Raw genomic sequence first — 17,000 nt, forward strand, 5'->3', positions numbered from 1 at the left:
GTAAATGTACAAAAATAAGAAACGGCATCGTTGGCTGGGTTCTCGCTGGAGAGGAAGTCAGTGACAAAGGGAAACCAAACCGAAAGGAACAGATGTTAGCCTGCGTTCTGTAGTCTGCGTTCTTTGGATTGCTGATTATAAAACGTGTGTCTGGAGGAGGGTGGGGGGAGAAATCGGGCCGTAAATGAAATCTGGGTTTGTCGAATCAGCTTGGTGTCTCCGTGCGAACGGAGGTGGGTTCTGATTCGGTCTGAGTGCCGTGCCCGTGGTCTCTCCTCTGCCCAGAGGGCGGGCACCACGGCCTGGCCCTCGGTGGGAGAGAGCCCTGGACCCCCTCGTGGCCTCCCCGCGGATACTCTACACGAGCCCCCTCGTTGTTTCAGGGGACGCCCTCCGAAAGCCTCGCCTTCAGAAGTCTGTCACGTGGGACTTGGATGATTTGTTCTTCACGCTCTATCCTTCCCTGGAGAAATTTGAGGAAGAGCTTCTGGAACTCCTCGTCAGTGATCGCTTCCGGGAGGTACTGTCTTCCATCAGGGAACTTCATCTGATCGGCAGAGACGCGGGCAGGGCAGGGCAGAGATGGGGGTGCTGCCGGCCTCTGATGCCACCAGGGTGGACGGCTCAGCCCCTGATGACACGGTCCCGTGTGCTCCCTCTTTGTGGCCGAAGAGGGACATCTAGCCTGTCGTCTTAACTTCGGTGTGACAAAGGTGTTGTTACCGTAAGCTGCTAACGTTGGTTTTGTTATATCTTAAAACAGTCTTCATTTAAAAATAAATTAAATCTCCAAATGAGCATAGGGAAACCAGCAAAACATTCTGCACTTACAAAGGTCGTTTTCGAGATTCTTGGCTCATTCCAAGGAGACGACTAGAAATCTGTCATTTTATCCCATTGGAGCCGCGTTCTGTGAACGGGGCTTCCTCTCACAGTGTCCAGTTCCGCCTGCCCGTGTGACACATTCCCATAAACTCCGGGCAGTCACGGGCCATAGCTCGTCCCTACGGTGACCTTTGGACACGTAGCTCACGTTCCTGGACATTCTGTGTCCAGACCCTCACGTGGCTCCTCTCAGGCTTCAGGTCTCTGTGCAAACCCAGCTGTCCTGACCGGCCACCTGAGCGTGCTGCTGAGGCCGCGGCCCCTCCCGCCCCCTGGCTCATTTCTCCGGGTGCCTGGCCGTCCCCGAGAGTACCCGGTCTCCTTAGCTGTCCGCTCCTCTGTCGTCGTCCCCTCGGTGGGTATTGGCACCCGGAGGACAGGGACTTGGCTGGTTCGCCGCTGCAGCCGAGGCGCCTCACACCGTGCCGTCCCGTCACGGACCTTCAGTCTTCACGTGCCGTGACGGTGGGTGATGCCACCAGCGGGTGCCCCCCCGGCGCTCCGTGGCAGTACGGCACGCACGGGTGAGACGGACTCTGTGCTCGCTACCCGTTCTCGAAAAGGCAGCTCCCCGTGATGTGTCGTACGACACGGAAACGCAAGCAGATATCAGGGTGGAACCATAGCAGCGCACATTCTCTTGCTGTGGTTCCCGCTGTGTTCTTGCTGCTCAGAGTGGATTGCGTGAGGGGAGAGCTGCTTTAGGAGCATCAGCGTTGAATTCTATGTGTTCCCGTAAAAACCACTTTCTTACGTGGTTTACTGCTTTGTATTTTTGTTCCTACCCAACTGGTAGCTGGTCTCTTACCTCCATCGCTTTATTTTCATTACTCATAGGCTGAGTTTAGGTCTGTTCAGCTTGATTAATGGGCAGTGAAGAAAACTTGAAAATTCAGGGACCGTTCTGCAACGATCACACAATTTAATAAACAGTAATAGCCTGGAGGACTATCCTTGCTCATTTGTTAAAGTGCCTGTACATTTTTTGTTAAGATGAAACACTTTAATATCCGCGATCACTTTGGGGCAGAGTCCATGTTTATTGGTTTATGACTTCCCACGTAAACATGCTCCCTGTTCCTGCTGCCCCTTGTGCCCAAGTCTCCGGTGTCTGAGTGTCAGGGAGGGCGGAGGTGCCTCGGGGGGCGGTGGGCTCCTGCACCCTGGGGCCTGGGTCCCTGCTTGCTTGTTTGGTGCGCCTTGAGAATTGAGCTCAGCCGTGGAAGCCTGAGCAAGAGTTCAACGATTCGGGCGTCTTTGGGGAGGTGGTGTCGGGGTGCATTGCTCCCAGAAGGCTGTCCTTGTGAGAAAAGCTGAAACTACCTAGAAAATGGCCTAGGCCAGTAGTTGCGATGGCCTTATTTGCCTGTCATTTGCTTGGACTCCTGTTCAGTCAGCACCATCTGATCTGCAAACTCCTGCAACTTCTGTTGAAGTTTCTTCTCTCTGCTTGCCCCTCCCCCGGGAGCTTCTGCCCTCCCGTGGAGGGACTTACCCTGTCTCCTGCGTGCTTTCCTAGGAGGGCATTACGCGGGACGGCGGCACGCTGGAGATCCTGGAGCGGCGCCTGTGCGTGGGTGTGCACAACGGTCTGGGCTTCGTGCAGAGGCCACAGGTCGTGGTGCTGGTGCCCGAGATGGACGTGGCCTTGACGCGCTCTGCCAGTTTCAGCAGGAAAGTTGGCTCTTCTTCAAAGGCCAGGTATTCTCCCCAGGGACGTGAGGTCTGGTCCTGCGGAGGTAGGAGGTATGAGTGTGCATGTAACCCGGGATCAAAGTGAAATGCAATTTGTTTTTGCACGAGAAGTGTGCACCGCCCACCTGGGGTTCTTCCTGGCTGACTTTGTTTTGTCTTGGCGACTTGTACCCATCAGGAGCAGACCTCAGTGTTATAAGCTTGGGAAAATCCTGATTTGTGCTATTAGAGATGCCTCGCGCTATGGCTGCTTAGGGTCTGAGGAGACCCTGGCACGCTTTCCCCCAGCTGTGCCTGTGATCCGTTTCTCCCATGATGGAGAACCAGCAGGCAGGACGGTCTGCATCCTGTTGAGTCCTGTGCCTCCCAGGTCAGAACCTGTGCCTCCCAGACCTCTCCGAGGAGTGCTGCGTGAGAGTCTGGGCAGAGGCGGGCGCCCTGGAGGACGAGCCTCCCTGGAGACCCGGCCGTACCGTTCCGTCCTCCTCACATACGCTCTGGCAGTTTGGAAATTGTTGTTTAGGTGTTGACTGAGGCACCTGAAAAGGCTCTGATTTGGGAACTGCCTTGGGGGCCGGACACACAGAAGAGCCCAGTGGTCTTGCTGGGAGGGGGGGACTCTGCACCAGCAGCGCCCGGCACCCAGGTGGGTGCAGGGCAGCGGGGCACAGTCTGACGTGCCTCTGCCCTGTTCTTGACCCAGCTCTGGAAACCAGGCTCTAGTTTTGAGAAGCCGCCTCCGACTCCGTGAGCTGGTCCGTCACCCTGCGTTCGCCATCGTCTTTCAGCTGGAGTACGTGTTCAACAGCCCTTCAGGGGCAGACGGCAAGGTGAGAACCTGGCCCTGGGCTCCGTGCCCCGAGAATCAACAAAGTCGCCACTAATGTTGTTTCTGTTAAGAGCAGCGTAATATTAGCAGTGTGGGTGACAGGTGTAGATCGCGATCGTGAGCCTAGAAAACACTTCTCCCTAGTGATCGCTTTGTCACTGTCATTTCCCGTCTCTGTGGTGATAGGACGCTCTGCCAGCCGGTGGTAATAAAGAGTGCAACAGGTGGGCATGACCACAGCGTTAATTCACAATTACCAGATTGATACTTATTTTGGAAACTGAGTTCATCTTAATGTATTTTTCATATGATATTAAGTGTAGTAAAGCTTGAATCTGGACAAGTGATAAATGTCTTACAGTGACTTGATAATGTGCTTATCTCATAACTAAGAGCGAGGATTTGTAGGGTTCAGTTGGAAGAAATACGGTTGACCCTTGAGCAACACAGGATCCACTTCTAACAGGTGTTTTTTGGTAAATACAGTCGAGTACTGTAAGTGTATTTTTTTCTTATGATTTTCTTTTTTTTGTTACGATTTTCTTAATGACATTTTTTTTTTCTCCAGCCGATTTTACTGTAAGAATACAGCATATAATACGTACACATACAAAACATGTGTTAATCGACTGTTTCTGTTATTGGTAAGGCTTTTGGTCAGCTGTAGGCTTTTAGCAGTTATGTTTTTGGAGAGTCAAAAGTTCCACGCAGGTTTTTGACCATGTGGGGGTCGGTACCCACCCCCCTGCCTTATTCAGAGGTCACGGTATAGCATACAGACATCATTTACATCACGGAGGTCGATTCTTTGGAAAACCCAAATCATGCCACACTTAAGATTCCGGTTTCCGTTTGAAAAAGCAAGTTATCAATTTAACAAGTAGGTCAAAAACAAAACAAGGATGACCGGGTACCTTCCATGGTGGCCGGTCTGAGGAGCGGGACTGAGCACGGCCCCGGGGTGCGCCTTAGGAAGGGGAACGGGGTGCTGAGCGGAGGGGCTGTTGTATTTTCTCATGTTCTCTGGCAGCAGTGAGCTGACCTCTCTGCCATCCACACCTCAGATCAGCATAATTGAGAGTCCTGATCAGGTGAGCAAATCTGGAGGCAGGTGTTCTGATTATAGCTGGACACACGGTCACACTGTGTCCTTTCCAGGTCTGCTTTTCTTTATTTATTACCAGGAACTGTATCTAAGATGCAACCGTGTGTGAGCGTGCCTGGCTGCCTGGGGTGGGCATCCTGGGCCTGGGTGTGGGGGGGTTCTGCGGGGAGGGAGGGCCTTCTGGGGCTGGAACCCCAGAGCTGCCCTTGGGAGGACGTGGGTGGCGGTGGGAGACGTGGCGCCCTCCGTGTCCCATTTACATAGATGGTGTCCCGCCAGAATGTTGATTGTGGTCATACCACGTAATGATGTAACATAAGTGTCGCATACAGTGTTGATTTGCTTGCGATTACAAAGCACCTAAGCAGAAAGGGATGTGTCTCATGTGACACTTTGTTATTTTGTTAACTCTTCATGGAAATGCTTAACCCGTGGCAGGTGGTGGGGTGTGGCCCGGAGGGGGTGGGGGGACAGGCCGCAGCCAGCTCGCCCTGGGACCCTCTCTGGGCCGTCGTGGGGCACACTCTTCACTTGTGTTCCACCTGTAGGTCTCCCCTTCCTTCCCTGAATTAGAGCTTCGTATGGCGGATGCTTCAGACACGAACTGAGGCAGACGGCGAACAGTGAAATGAACCGGGTGGCCCAGTGGTGTTACACCTGTGCGCGCTGCCCTCTGCTGTCTGTACCGACTCCCACAGTCCGTTTTGATTTATTTTCAAGCAAAATCCAGTCACGATCTGCTTTCATTACTGTGAACGTCGTGGCACGTACGTTTCTTTTCTTCCCTTAACCCTCTCGTTGTGGAAGATTTCAAATACGATGGCAGAGAGAAGCCTGTGGTGGACCCAGAAGTTACCTGCTCACGGTCAGACGCGTAGGTTCCAGACAGCCCATCGTTGCCTCTCTGAACGGTTCGGTACGTGTCTCCTAACGGTGGGGCTTAAAAACACCGCTGCAAAACCGTCGACGCGCCTAAACGCCTAACGCGGGTTTCTCCACTGTCACCCGATCGATGCCCAGGCAGCCCGCGTGCACATTCTTCGCCTCCTTTCCTGAATCGGAACTGGCAGAGCCAGAAAGCTAACTGTGCTTTTCTTTGGAAAACGGTTTCTGAAGCAGGTCTTCCTGCACGACTGGGGCAGCCGTGGTCGTCTCCCTCACGGATGCTGCCTTTTGTGCTGCGACCTGTTGTCAGGATGGCCTGGCCGCGTCCCTTAACCCCGTGTTCCGTTACTCCTCCTGCTTTGGACCGGGAGCTACGGGCCTCAGTCTGAGGCCCTTTGTGAGACGGGTCACTTTTACCTGGTTTATCCGGATGGGGAGACACCATCTGGGCTGGAGTGTGTCCAGCTGACACCCAGTCACCTGTGTCTGAGAGAAGTTTTTGGTCCTGAGTGTTTTGTTCGGTCACTAAAAACAAACTAGAGAAACGGTTTTGAGAAGACACGCCCCTTGGTGGCGGTCCGCTGTGGGGCTTTCGCATCTTGTGTTTAGCCAGCACAGCTGAAGCCTGGGTGGTTTGTCTTGGGCTGGCGGTGAAGAGCCGGAGGGGTACTTGTTCCCACCAGACAGCTTCCTTCCCGGGAATTTGAGTGCGTGGGGACAGTGTGCCCGCACGGGGCGGCGCATTTTGGAACGCTGGCAGCTGCGGGAGTGTGGGCTCCATCAGCGTTTGCCGAGAAAGCAGACTTCCCGGGGCCTGAGAGACAGACACAGAACGAAGGCAGCCGTAAAAACAATCAGGCCCAAGGTCCTCTGTTGCATTTTTATGTCAGAAGTGCCAGCCCCCACGGGCTGCCAGGGATCAAAACAGCCCTTTTTTTTTGGAGTCACATGGCAGAATACCTCCCGGATGTCTAGAAGGGGAAGGTGAGCTGGTCTGTTATTTACGTGTTTGCTGGTATTCTCTGGACAAGTCCCTATAACAAAGATCTGGGTGCTCGCCAGGTGCCTGGGATTCCTCAGAGCCGAACATTTTGACGATCTGTATCGGGCGTGTGCGAATCATGCCTTGATTTATTCTGAAATGATGTGAATTTGCACTTGTAGAACTTGGAAATAGAGGCGTCTTGAGGGTTTCCTGGAAATGTTTCAGGATAACCTGGCTCGTCCCTTGCAGCGAGCCGGGTGTCCCAGCGTCACCATGGCGCCCTCCATATGGCGTAGCCACACCTCCACCTGCTCAACCTGGGCCTCTGCCCTCCATCTGCCCAGACTGCCCACTGTGTGTGGGGGGGGGGGGGGGAGGGGCACCCGCCGAGTGCGCCCTGTGTGTGTGGCGGAGGGGGAGGTGGGCGGGGGGAGCGCCGAATGAGAGGGGATCTGCTGCCGGCTCTTCTGTTTTGTCCTGAATGTTGGGTTCCCCTCGGGGCTTTAAGAAAGATATCCACTCACTTATCTTTTGAAAATTGTTTGTTTGGTTTGTCTTTTTAAAAAATATTTCATTGAGAAATTCACAAGGCCTCAAAGAATTTTAAAGTGTACAGTTTAGTGGTATTCTGACTTTTATTTTTTAATGTCTTTTTTCTCTTGTAGTAAAAATACACAACATAAACTTGGCCATCTTCACTGGTTTTAAGCGCTGTGGTTTGGTGGCATTAAGCCTGTTCACACTCTTGGGCAGTGGTTACCCCCATCCATTCCCAGAACCCTTCACCTCTTGTAAAGCTGAAACCCCGGCCCCAGGAAGTACTATCTCCTCCTTGGCCCCGTTCTCCAGCCCCGGGCACCACCATATGCTTTCTGTCTTTATGACTTTGACAACCCTGGGGACCTCACGTATGTGGAATCGTTCAGTATTTGTACTTTGTGACTGGTCTCCTTCACTCAGCATAATGTCCTCACGGCTCATCCATGTTGCTGCGTGTTGGAGAATTTCCTTCCTTCTTACGGCTGAAGGACGGCTATCCCACATTTTACTGATCCAGCCATCTGTTGATGGGCCTGGGTGGCTACTCCGTTTTAGACATTGTGAAAAATGCTAATACGAACATGGGAATACCCGTGTCTCTTCGAGACCCTACCCTCCTTTCAATTCCTTTGGGTGTATACCCAGAAGCAGAATTACTGAAGTGTGTGGAAATTCTACTTTTAATTTTTTGAGGAACCCCTACACTTTTCCACGTCGGTTGCACCACGTTACGTTCCCCGCCGACAGTGCAACAGTGCTTGAGGGCTCTGGTTTCACCACACCCTCGCCAGCACTCATAGTTTTCATGAGGTGGTGTCTCTCTGTGGTTTTGATTCGCATTTTCCTGATGGTCAGTGATGCTGAACAGATATCTTCTCACATGCTTGTGGGCCTGTATTTTCGTTGGAGAATGTCTGTTCAAGTCCGTTGCCCATTTCTGAGTCGGGTGGTCTCTTGTATTGTTGCAGGGTTTAGGAGTTCTCTCCGTGTTCTGGGTGTTAATCTTTTATCAGGTAATGGTGTTTGCAGATTTATGTTTTCATTTTACTGTTGGTTGGCTTTTCCAGCTAATAAATAAAGCTGCTCTAAGCATTCTTGGGCAAGTCTTTGTGGATGTATGTTTTCATTTCTTTTTGGTGAATGCCACGGAACAGAGTTCTGGGTCCTAGGTAGATACAGGTTACCTTTCCAAGCAATGCCTGTTTTTCCAAAGTGGTTGTGCCAGTGCTGTTTGGGAATTACAGTTGTTCCACATCCTCACCAGCTTCTGGTTTCGTCTTTTTAATTTCAGCCTTTCTAGTGGGCATTAATTTGCCTTTCCTTGGTCACCAGTGATGAGTCCTGTTCCTGTGTTGGTTGGCCATTCTAATCGTCCTTTGTGAAGTGACTGTTCCGTTGTTTAGGATTATGTGTCTTTTTTATTATTGGGTAGATAGGAGTCTGTCTGATGTATTTTTGCTAAAAGTCTTCTGTCACATACACAGATTGTGAATATGTTCTCACAGTCTGTCACTTGCCTTTCCGTATTCTTAACACTGTTCTTGGGGAAAAAAGGCATAGTAGGACTTTATGTAATTTCTTTAAAAACTTTTTCTTTGGATGCTAAAGAAAATCACAGTCTCCATATGTGCCTTGGTCCCTACTGTTGGAACACAGAACGTTGGATATCCCAGAATGACTGTGCATTTCAGCACACCGGGAGAAGGTGGGCGTGGACAGTGGCAGCCTCTGTACCCACCCACGCCAGCCCACTTAGTTCCATGCTAGAGAAAATACTCTCCTTTGGTCGCCCCTTAAACAGATCAGGAATGTGCCCTAAACCTGTTGGTCTGCTACAAAACTCTTTGTAGATTTTTCTTGTAACTTACGTTTCTATCATCGCTGGTGCTTAGGAAAGCAAATTTCATACATGTTTCATTTACTCTGTAGAGCAATACTTCTTTGCATTTGTCTCAAACTTCTTTCTTTTTTAACTATCCACGGGCTAAGTCTTCATGCTCAAACAATAAAGCGTTCAAATACAAAAGAAAAAAAAACCATTTTATCTGGACATGATTTTAAGCTTACAGACAAGTTACAGAAGTACCAGGAATATTAGTCCACTCTTAACCCAGATTCACCTGTTCTCATTTGCCACACTTGCTTTATTTCATGATTTTATTTTTATAGGACAGTCTCCCTGCTTTAAGAAACATTTTGAAGTGAGTCTTCCTTGTGTTAGATTTGGTGGTGTTTCCTCCTGATGGAGTCAGCTTCTGCATCCCTGCCGGAACGCTCCAGGGGGTAGGGGTGCGGTGTGTCCCTCAGGGTCCCACGGCAGAGATGCGTGAGGTCCCTCCCATCTCATTGGCCTAGTTAGTTTCTTTTTTAAGATTTTATCATTTTTTATTTTCTAATGTTTTAATTTTTTTTTGAGAGAGAGAGAGAGAGAGAGAGAAAACGAGTGGGGGGGGGGGCGGGCAGAGAGAGAGGGAGACGCAACCCGAAGCAGGTTCCAGGCTCTGAGCTGTCAGCACGGAGCCCGACCCAGGGCTCGAACCCGTGAACCACGAGATCATGACCTGAGCTAAAGTTGGACACTCAACTGGCTGAGCCACCCAGGCGCCTCTAAGATTTTGTTTTTTTTTTAATTTTCAAAAAATGTTTATTTTGAGAGAGAGAAAGAGTGTGTACATGAGTGAGGGAGGGGCAGAGAGAGAGAGAGAGAGAATCCTAAGCAGGTTCCAAGCTGTCAGCACAGAACCCAGCGTGGGGCTCAATCTCATAAACAGATCATGACCTGAGCTGAAATCAGCAGCCTGACACCCAACTGACTGAGCCACCCAGGTGCCCCTAAAGATTTTTTTTTAAGTAATCTCTACCCCCAATGTGGGGCTTGAACCCACGACCCCGAGATCAAGAGTTGTGTACTCAACCGACTGAGCCACCCCGGCATCCCTGGTCAGGTCTTGTGTGATGTCCCCACTGGACAGTTGCTGTCTTCCTCCTTGCAGCTGAGAAGCAATCTGTGGGGAGACCTTTAAGCTGCACAGACCTCCGCCCCTCATGTAGCCGTGAGGGTTTCCAGCTCCCTATGGCGATGGACTCACGGACACCTTTAAAAAAACCCCAAAAGCTGAAAGCTGCCGTTCCTGATTAATTTGGTGCTCACAGTGTCTGTCCCAGAGTGTGCACGGTGCCTTCGGGCTGTGTCCTTGTGACGTCCTCCATCATGTCTCTCAGTTTCCTACTTCCTGGCATAACGAGAGGCCCCAGGCTCACCTTGCGTCCTCCCTGTTCCAGCCCCGGAATCAGCCATTTCTGTGATGGGCTGTGGTTTCCCATCCCTGCAACCTGCTTTTTTTTTTTTTTTTTAAAGAAATTTTTTTTGTTTTTAATGCTTGTTTATTTTTGAGAGAGAGAGTAGGGAGGGGGCAGAGAGAGAGGGAGACACAGAGTCCGAAGCAGGCTCCAGACTCCGAGCTGTCAGCACAGAGCCCGTTGCGGGGCTCGAACTCACAGACCGCGAGATCACGACCTGAGCCGAAGTTGGACGCTTAACCGACTGAGCCACCCAGGTGCCCCTAAAACGTAGCTTTTAAACAGTTGAACAGTTGCTTATTATGTTTATTGATAAGTACTTGATTTCTGTGCTGCTGTTGTAAATAGGGCCTTTTCCTCCATTGATGGCACCTTCTCGCTTACCACTGTGGGTGTTTTTTTTCTGGAGAGTCATTTACAAACTTATCAGCGGTTCCCATGGCTCTTACCCTATACCACACACTGGTTTTAAAATTGCACTGTATTTTGAGGTGAGTCCCACTGTAAAGAGTATGCAGAGGGCTCCGTGTCCCTCTCCCACCGTCCTCAGGGGGAAGCCTGTCTCTGGACAAGCAGAAGCTGTGTTGTCACATCCCCTGGTTGGCTTTTCCTTCGGGTCTGACGCCTGGCGAGTGCTCTCCTGGACCGTCTGCAGCCTCGTCAGCCCCTCGTCCTTCCCTGTCCCCCTCCCCCTCCCACTGGGAGGAGCTCACTTCTTCCCCCGATGCTGACTCTGGAAGAGAGCTGCCTTCTCTCGAGGCCCCTGGGGGTCCCCTCACCCAGGGATGAGCCCTGGCCTCCCGTGCACCCCTTCCCTGGAGCAGTGGCTGTTTCAAAGCACGCAGTCCCCTGTTGACCTGTGGCGGGGGGGGGGGGGGGGGAGGCTGGCCCTGAGAGGTGGAGGGGCTGTGCCCACAGGAAGGCATGCCAGGCCACCAAGCCTGGGCCCTGCCATCCATGGGCCCAGTGCGAGGAGGGGGCGGGAAGAAGAACACGGCAAGGGGCCGGTTCTCCCGCGGACGCACGTGCAAAGGCGGCTGGCTGGGGACTCCGTGTCCAGAGGGTCCAGGCACAGCTCCGGGCTCAGGGCCGTTTCGCCTTTGCTTCTTTCCTTCACTGTCAAGTGACACCTTTTTTGCAGAGAGGTCCAAAGCGTTATGATCCCTTTAGTCAGCATGAAGACTTGTCCCAGGTTATGGAACTTTCTTAAAACCACGGTCCTGTTGATTTTCACTGCTCATGTGTATGTTCAGAAATGATTCCTTTATTCCACAGAATGAAATGAATATGTTGCCTGCCGAAGATTCCTATGCTTTTAAGTGATGTATACTGTGTCCTACAAGGGGAGACTAAGTGACTTTCATTCTGTGTTGTTGGGTTTCCTCTTCCACCGTGAATGCGTGTGAAGGAAATTAGCCTGCAGCCACTGCCAAGCTCACCTCACTGTCTGTCAGATTTGCAAAGGGCTTTGGCATCTAAACGATCCGTTTTTGGAAGCACGACTCCGGGCCGGTGACACCTGTTGTGCGAGCCTGTGCTTTGCCCGGTGGGCGTCACCCAGGCTCTGGGTGTCTGTCTGCCTCCCGACTCCTCACCTTGGGTGGCCTTGTGCAGTCTGCCTCCGGGATCAAGGACTTGGCGTCCTTCGAGGAGAATGCCGGGAAGAGAGCAACTTACAGGCGGCCTTGCTCCTTGTCGGGCTCTGGCTGCTCCCGTGTGCCCCTCTGGAGGCCGTTCCCTGGTCCCTGCCACCTGCGTTGGTGGGGGGCGTTCTCGGGGCACAGCCTACCTGCTCTCAGCCCAGGGCCCGGCCTCTCGCCCCTCCTTCAACTGTGATGTCTCTCTGGTCTCGTTTCTTCTGGCTTCCTTGTCCCTCTGTGATGTGGCTGACACTGGGGACACCGGGAGGCACTTTGACACACATTTGTTTCCCCATTCCGGTTCACCCAAGCATGTCCCCCGACAGGCGCTGCTGTCACCTCTATGGTGTGGCCAGGCCCTGAGTCTGGTGCTGGCCAGGAGCCTGGGGCAGGAAGAGAAAGGTCTCCCCGAAATGCTGGAGAAAATCACCCTCATGAAATAACGTGGACTTTTTACCTGCCTCTAGATGACTTTCAAGTTGGTCTGAGGACAGAAGCCAAGGGGACTATGCTCATTTCCTGGGGCGGCTGGCCCAAATTGCCACCAACTATGTGTGTCTCAAAGTGATTGACATTTATTCTCTCATGGTCTGGAGGCCTCGGATTTAAAGTCAGTTGCACTGGGCCGAAGCCAGTGCAGGCAGGGCGGCGTCCCTCCCTTCGGAGGCTGCAGGGGAGGGTCCTTCCTGCCTCTTCCGGGTTGGTGGCTGCTGGCGGCCCTTAGCTGATGGCGCAGCTCCTGCCTGCACCTGCCTTCCCTCTGCGCGTCCCCCTCTGTCTCTCTGTCTGTCCTGCTTTGTAAGGATGCTTGTCATTGGATTTAGGGTCCAGCTGGATAATCCAGATCTCCTGATCTCATAATAATTAATTCCATGGGCATGGACCCTTTTTCCAAATAAGGTCACAGTCACAACGCTCAGGGCTTAGGATGTAAACATGTATTTTTGAGGCCACCGTCAAGCCCACCTCAGGGAGCCCAGAGTGCGGCATTCCTGGGGTCAGGTGTCTGTTTTCTGTCTGTTTGGGCTTTGCCTGGTGAATGTTGGCGTGGCTCTTCTGTTCTGCGACAAACCTGGCTCACATTCCAAGTGTGTTCCTTTGGCCTCCCGTGTGTTGTTTGCTGTTACAATTAAAAGTCTTAGTGGGAGCAATGTGATGTATTTTTTTTCTTCTTTTCATGAAGTCAAACCTGATTGGACAGGATAAGACGTTCTACAGTAACCAATCTTCTCTCGACCACTAGAATTCACCGACAGGAGGAGCCTTGTCATGTTGGCCAGCTAAATAGCTGCTCTCACTCTGCCCACCTGCTTGGATGCACCTGACCTTCTCCTCAGAGCCTGGGGCTGGGGCTGGGGCTGGGGGGATTTGAGGGACGTGGGGTGGGGGAGGTTCCTGCCTGCAGCTGTCACCCTGGCCTGGTGAGAGGGAGCATAGGCTAATAAATGGCAATTGAATGGCCATCGAGCCCTAATTGTCGCAGAAATCTTTGCAAAGGAGCGATCAGTGACTTGCTAACTGTCTCCTCTTGTCGGAGCTGTTGGAGACACGAGCGAGGGAAGCTGGATACGCTGTGCAGAGGAGAGCTCTATCGATCGAGGACTGGGAAACCAAAGGAACCATGAAATTGGAAGACTGCATATCAGAATCACCTAATTTGAAAGATTAAACCACAAGGACTTGCACAAAGAGCATGAAAAGTTGGACACATATTTCATTTTATTTTTGATCCCATAATAAACTGGATTTTATAGATGACTGTTTAGAAAAGTAGTCTAGAAATGATTGGGTCTGTGTAGTTTTTATAGTGGCCGTTTTTGCCGGTACATGTATAGTCATTTTTTAAAAATATTTTTAAAATTTTTAATGTTTATTTCTGAGAGAGACAGAGTGTGAGTGGGGGAGGGGCAGAGAGAGAGGTGGAGACCCAGAATCCAAAGCAGACTCCAGGCTCCGAGCTGTCAGCACAGAGCCTCGAACTCACAAACCGTGAGATTGTGACCGAGCTGCAGTCGGACGCCCGACCGACTGAGCCACCCAGGCGCCCCAATAGTCATTTTGTTTTTGAAGGGCAGTGGATTTATAGTTGCTTGGTGCTGGTTTGTGTCCCTGTCATCGGCCAACGGGATGGGGAGCTGCAGGCATCGTCTTCGTATTCGACTCGCGTCGGAAGTGTCACACAGGGTCGTGTGCTTCGGCTTCTCACTTTGCTGGTTCCTGGTACTTCCAGGATGTGAGTGTTTTTCTCGTTGATCTGGCGGGGACCCAAATCCCCGGTCACCCCTGTAACCAGGGCAGAGGAGGCGGTAGCCCAGCTGCTATCTGAAGTTTGGCTCCGTTAAAGGGTCAGAACAGGCCCCCCTGAAGTGAGGTCGGTCCCCTAACGATGGGGCCTCAGGAAGAGATTAATTCAAGACCAGACGCTGACTCTGGACATTTATCCCCACGTGACCGAGGGAAGCAGCAGGAAGGAAGAGCATCTGGCAAAGGAACAGTCTGGAGAGACTGACTGAGGAGACGAATGTGCTTCCTTTTCCATGTTGGGTGCTGTTTGCACCTACGCTCGGCTGTGGTGCGGCCTCGTTGACTGTCGAGCCATCCGCGTGGGGCTCCAGCCAGAGTCCTTTTGTGCGTGTGTGACCTTGGACCCGAGCGCAGTCGACTCCTGGCCAGGACAAGGGACCCGTGTCCGTGACCCGTGCAGCTGACCCGTGTCCAGCAAGTAAGCGGGGTCCGCTGGGAGCCCCAGCCGTTCTGCTGGACGCAGCCCGTGTCAGCGGGCGCCTTGGCTCTCCTCTCCTTGGGGACGATGTCCTTCACCATCACAGATGGGGCGTGGGCTTCGGTTCCTTTCCAAGAGTGTGAGGCCCCCTCCATGCAGGCTGTCCACCCTCCCCGTCACCGTGGCCCGAACCGGGCTGCCTGGGTTAGCGCGTGTGGCTGGTGGTCTAGAGCGTCGGAGGCCCTCGGCTCCCTCGGCTGCCCAGGGACCACATGGCACCACCGTCCTCATGCCAGACGGGCGCAGATGGCCCTCTGCTGCCTCTGAGGACAGCGTCAGGAGGCGGGGTGCTGAGCTCGTGCTCCAGTTACTGCCCACCACCTTCGGTGTTTGTTCCTCCCATGTCACCAGCCGGGCCTGGAGTCGGGGCAGAGGAGGTGTGGCTGCGGCCCGGGTCTGGACTGTGTCACTGTGACCCTGGTTAGGGCCGCTGTGCTCTTGGGCCGGAAGGGCCCTCCTGGGCTCCTAGTCTGACTTCCTTGCAAGTGTCCTGTGGCCCCTGGTCGAGAATTTGCCTTCCCGGGGTCCCGATGTGCTGCCTCCCAGGGAGCCTGCGGCATCTGCCTGTCGGGCTCGGTCAGAGCCGGAGTTCCTGACCTTGCCTTCTGCCTTGCATCACTGCCCAGCTGATGAGGGGTTTTCCCACCCGACCGGGGCCTGGAATGTGGTTTTATTCTTACTTCTCAGTGAGTGGATGAAAGTGAGCCATTAAAACACCGCTGACTCAAGCCCTCGAACCGTATTGGAGAAAATGACTCTTCCCTAATCCTAGGTTTTCCTTAGTGTCCTCACTGCTTTCACTTGGCCAGTGATAGAGAAAGCAGGAGAAGGACCTGGCTGATTTCCCAGGTACACGGAGTCACATGGATGAAACGTGCCATTCATTCTGAGCTGGGACTTAGCTGCAGAAACTGTGTGTAAATAATCCTGATTTGAATTCCCATGTGCGTTCTTCATTATTTTACAAAGTTTCCTATCACGAACACAAGTGTCATTCCTGGTGTTTTCCTAATGGATTTGTGCAGACGTGGGCGAGGTACAGCCTGTTTACAAACCTGCAGAAAGAGCCTTATGGGACCAGGAAAGGTCAGAAGGATGATGTCGGTCTTTAAAAGAAAAGCCGCCGCCGCTTTGAGCCAGAAAGGGAGACCTGGACGGAGGAGGGTGCTGGTTAGCTTGAGGGGGGCTCCTCAAGGTGGGCGGCGGCTTCCCTGTCCCCCGAGCTTCTGTGTTGTGCTCTCCTCCTGCTAGACAGGCCCCTCTTGCACGGTCCCTGCCCGGCGGCCCTGCTCCCTGGTGTTTGCCAGCCGGTTTGCTGGTAACTCACACACCGCTGTGCTTTGTCTCCCTCCCAGGCAACGTCGGTCACCTCTCTGTCCAGCGTGGCATGCATGCACATGGTCCGCTGGGCTGTGTGGAACCCCTTGCCGGAAGCCGGCTCCGGAAAGGTGGTCTTACCTCTGCAGGGTGGGATCCGGCCCAACCCGTCGCACCGTCTGGTCTATAAAGTGCCCCCAGCCTGCATGAACTCCAAAGAGGTAAATTGTTGAGGTGCTTTTGTAAGTATGAGTCCTGGCTCGTAAGCTTTTAGCAAGCTCGTATGTTTTCAGAACCAGAAGTTGACAGATCTGTTTGTGGATGTGTCATGAGCAGAATGTCTCGTGTCACGGATGTGCCCTTAAAAGACAGGTGTGACTGCTGAGTCACAGTTGGCTGCGAACTCGCTGAGGCTGGTTTCACCTCGGGGCTTATGATGTGCTGTTCACACGTCAGTCTCGCAAGGTGGCCTGTGACCCTTACTTGTACACTCTGTGGAACAAGGTCCACTTCTGTGCTCTCCGTGTCTTTTTTTTTTTTTTTTTTAAACGTTTCTTTATTTTTGAGGGAGAAACAGAGTGTGAGCAGGGGAGGGGCAGAGAGAGAGGGAGACACAGAATCCGAAGCAGGCTCCAGGCTCCGAGCCGTCAGCACAGAGCCTGACGCGGGGCTCGAACTCACGAACCGTGAGATCGTGACCTGAGCCGAAGTCGGCCGCTTAACCGACTGAGCCACCCAGGCACCCCTGTCCATGCCTTTTTATTTTTAAAAAATTTTTTTAACATTTATTTATCTTTGAGACAGAGAGAGACAGAGCATGAACGGGGGAGGGTCAGAGAGAGGGAGACACAGAATCTGAAACAGGCTCCAGGCTCTGAGCTGTCAGCACAGAGCCCGACGCGGGGCTCGAACTCACGGACCGCGAGATCATGACCTGAGCCGAAGTCGGACGCCCAATCAACTGAGCCACCCAGGCGCCCCTGTCCATGCCTTTTTAAAAAGGACTCTTGGAGCGTTTTGCCATGGAGGGTGGACTT

The 17,000-nt window shown here is 52.6% G+C and overlaps 1 protein-coding gene across 6 annotated transcripts in view; it reads left to right on the plus strand.

The window, feature by feature from the left end:
* Positions 1–17,000, plus strand: part of NPHP4 (nephrocystin 4) — a 110,875-nt gene that overhangs the window by 40,162 nt on the left and 53,713 nt on the right. For all 6 annotated transcript variants that reach the window (XM_019461202.2, XM_019461203.2, XM_019461201.2 and 3 more), the window contains 4 exons: positions 384–520; positions 2,405–2,586; positions 3,284–3,410; positions 16,002–16,184. In XM_019461202.2, the coding sequence (XP_019316747.2) occupies positions 384–520; positions 2,405–2,586; positions 3,284–3,410; positions 16,002–16,184 (629 nt within the window). The remainder of the gene's footprint in view (positions 1–383; positions 521–2,404; positions 2,587–3,283; positions 3,411–16,001; positions 16,185–17,000) is intronic.

Source organism: Panthera pardus, unplaced genomic scaffold (assembly GCF_024362965.1).
Source record: "Panthera pardus isolate Hobbes unplaced genomic scaffold, ASM2436296v1 HiC_scaffold_11, whole genome shotgun sequence".
NCBI classification, from domain to species: Eukaryota; Metazoa; Chordata; class Mammalia; order Carnivora; family Felidae; genus Panthera; species Panthera pardus.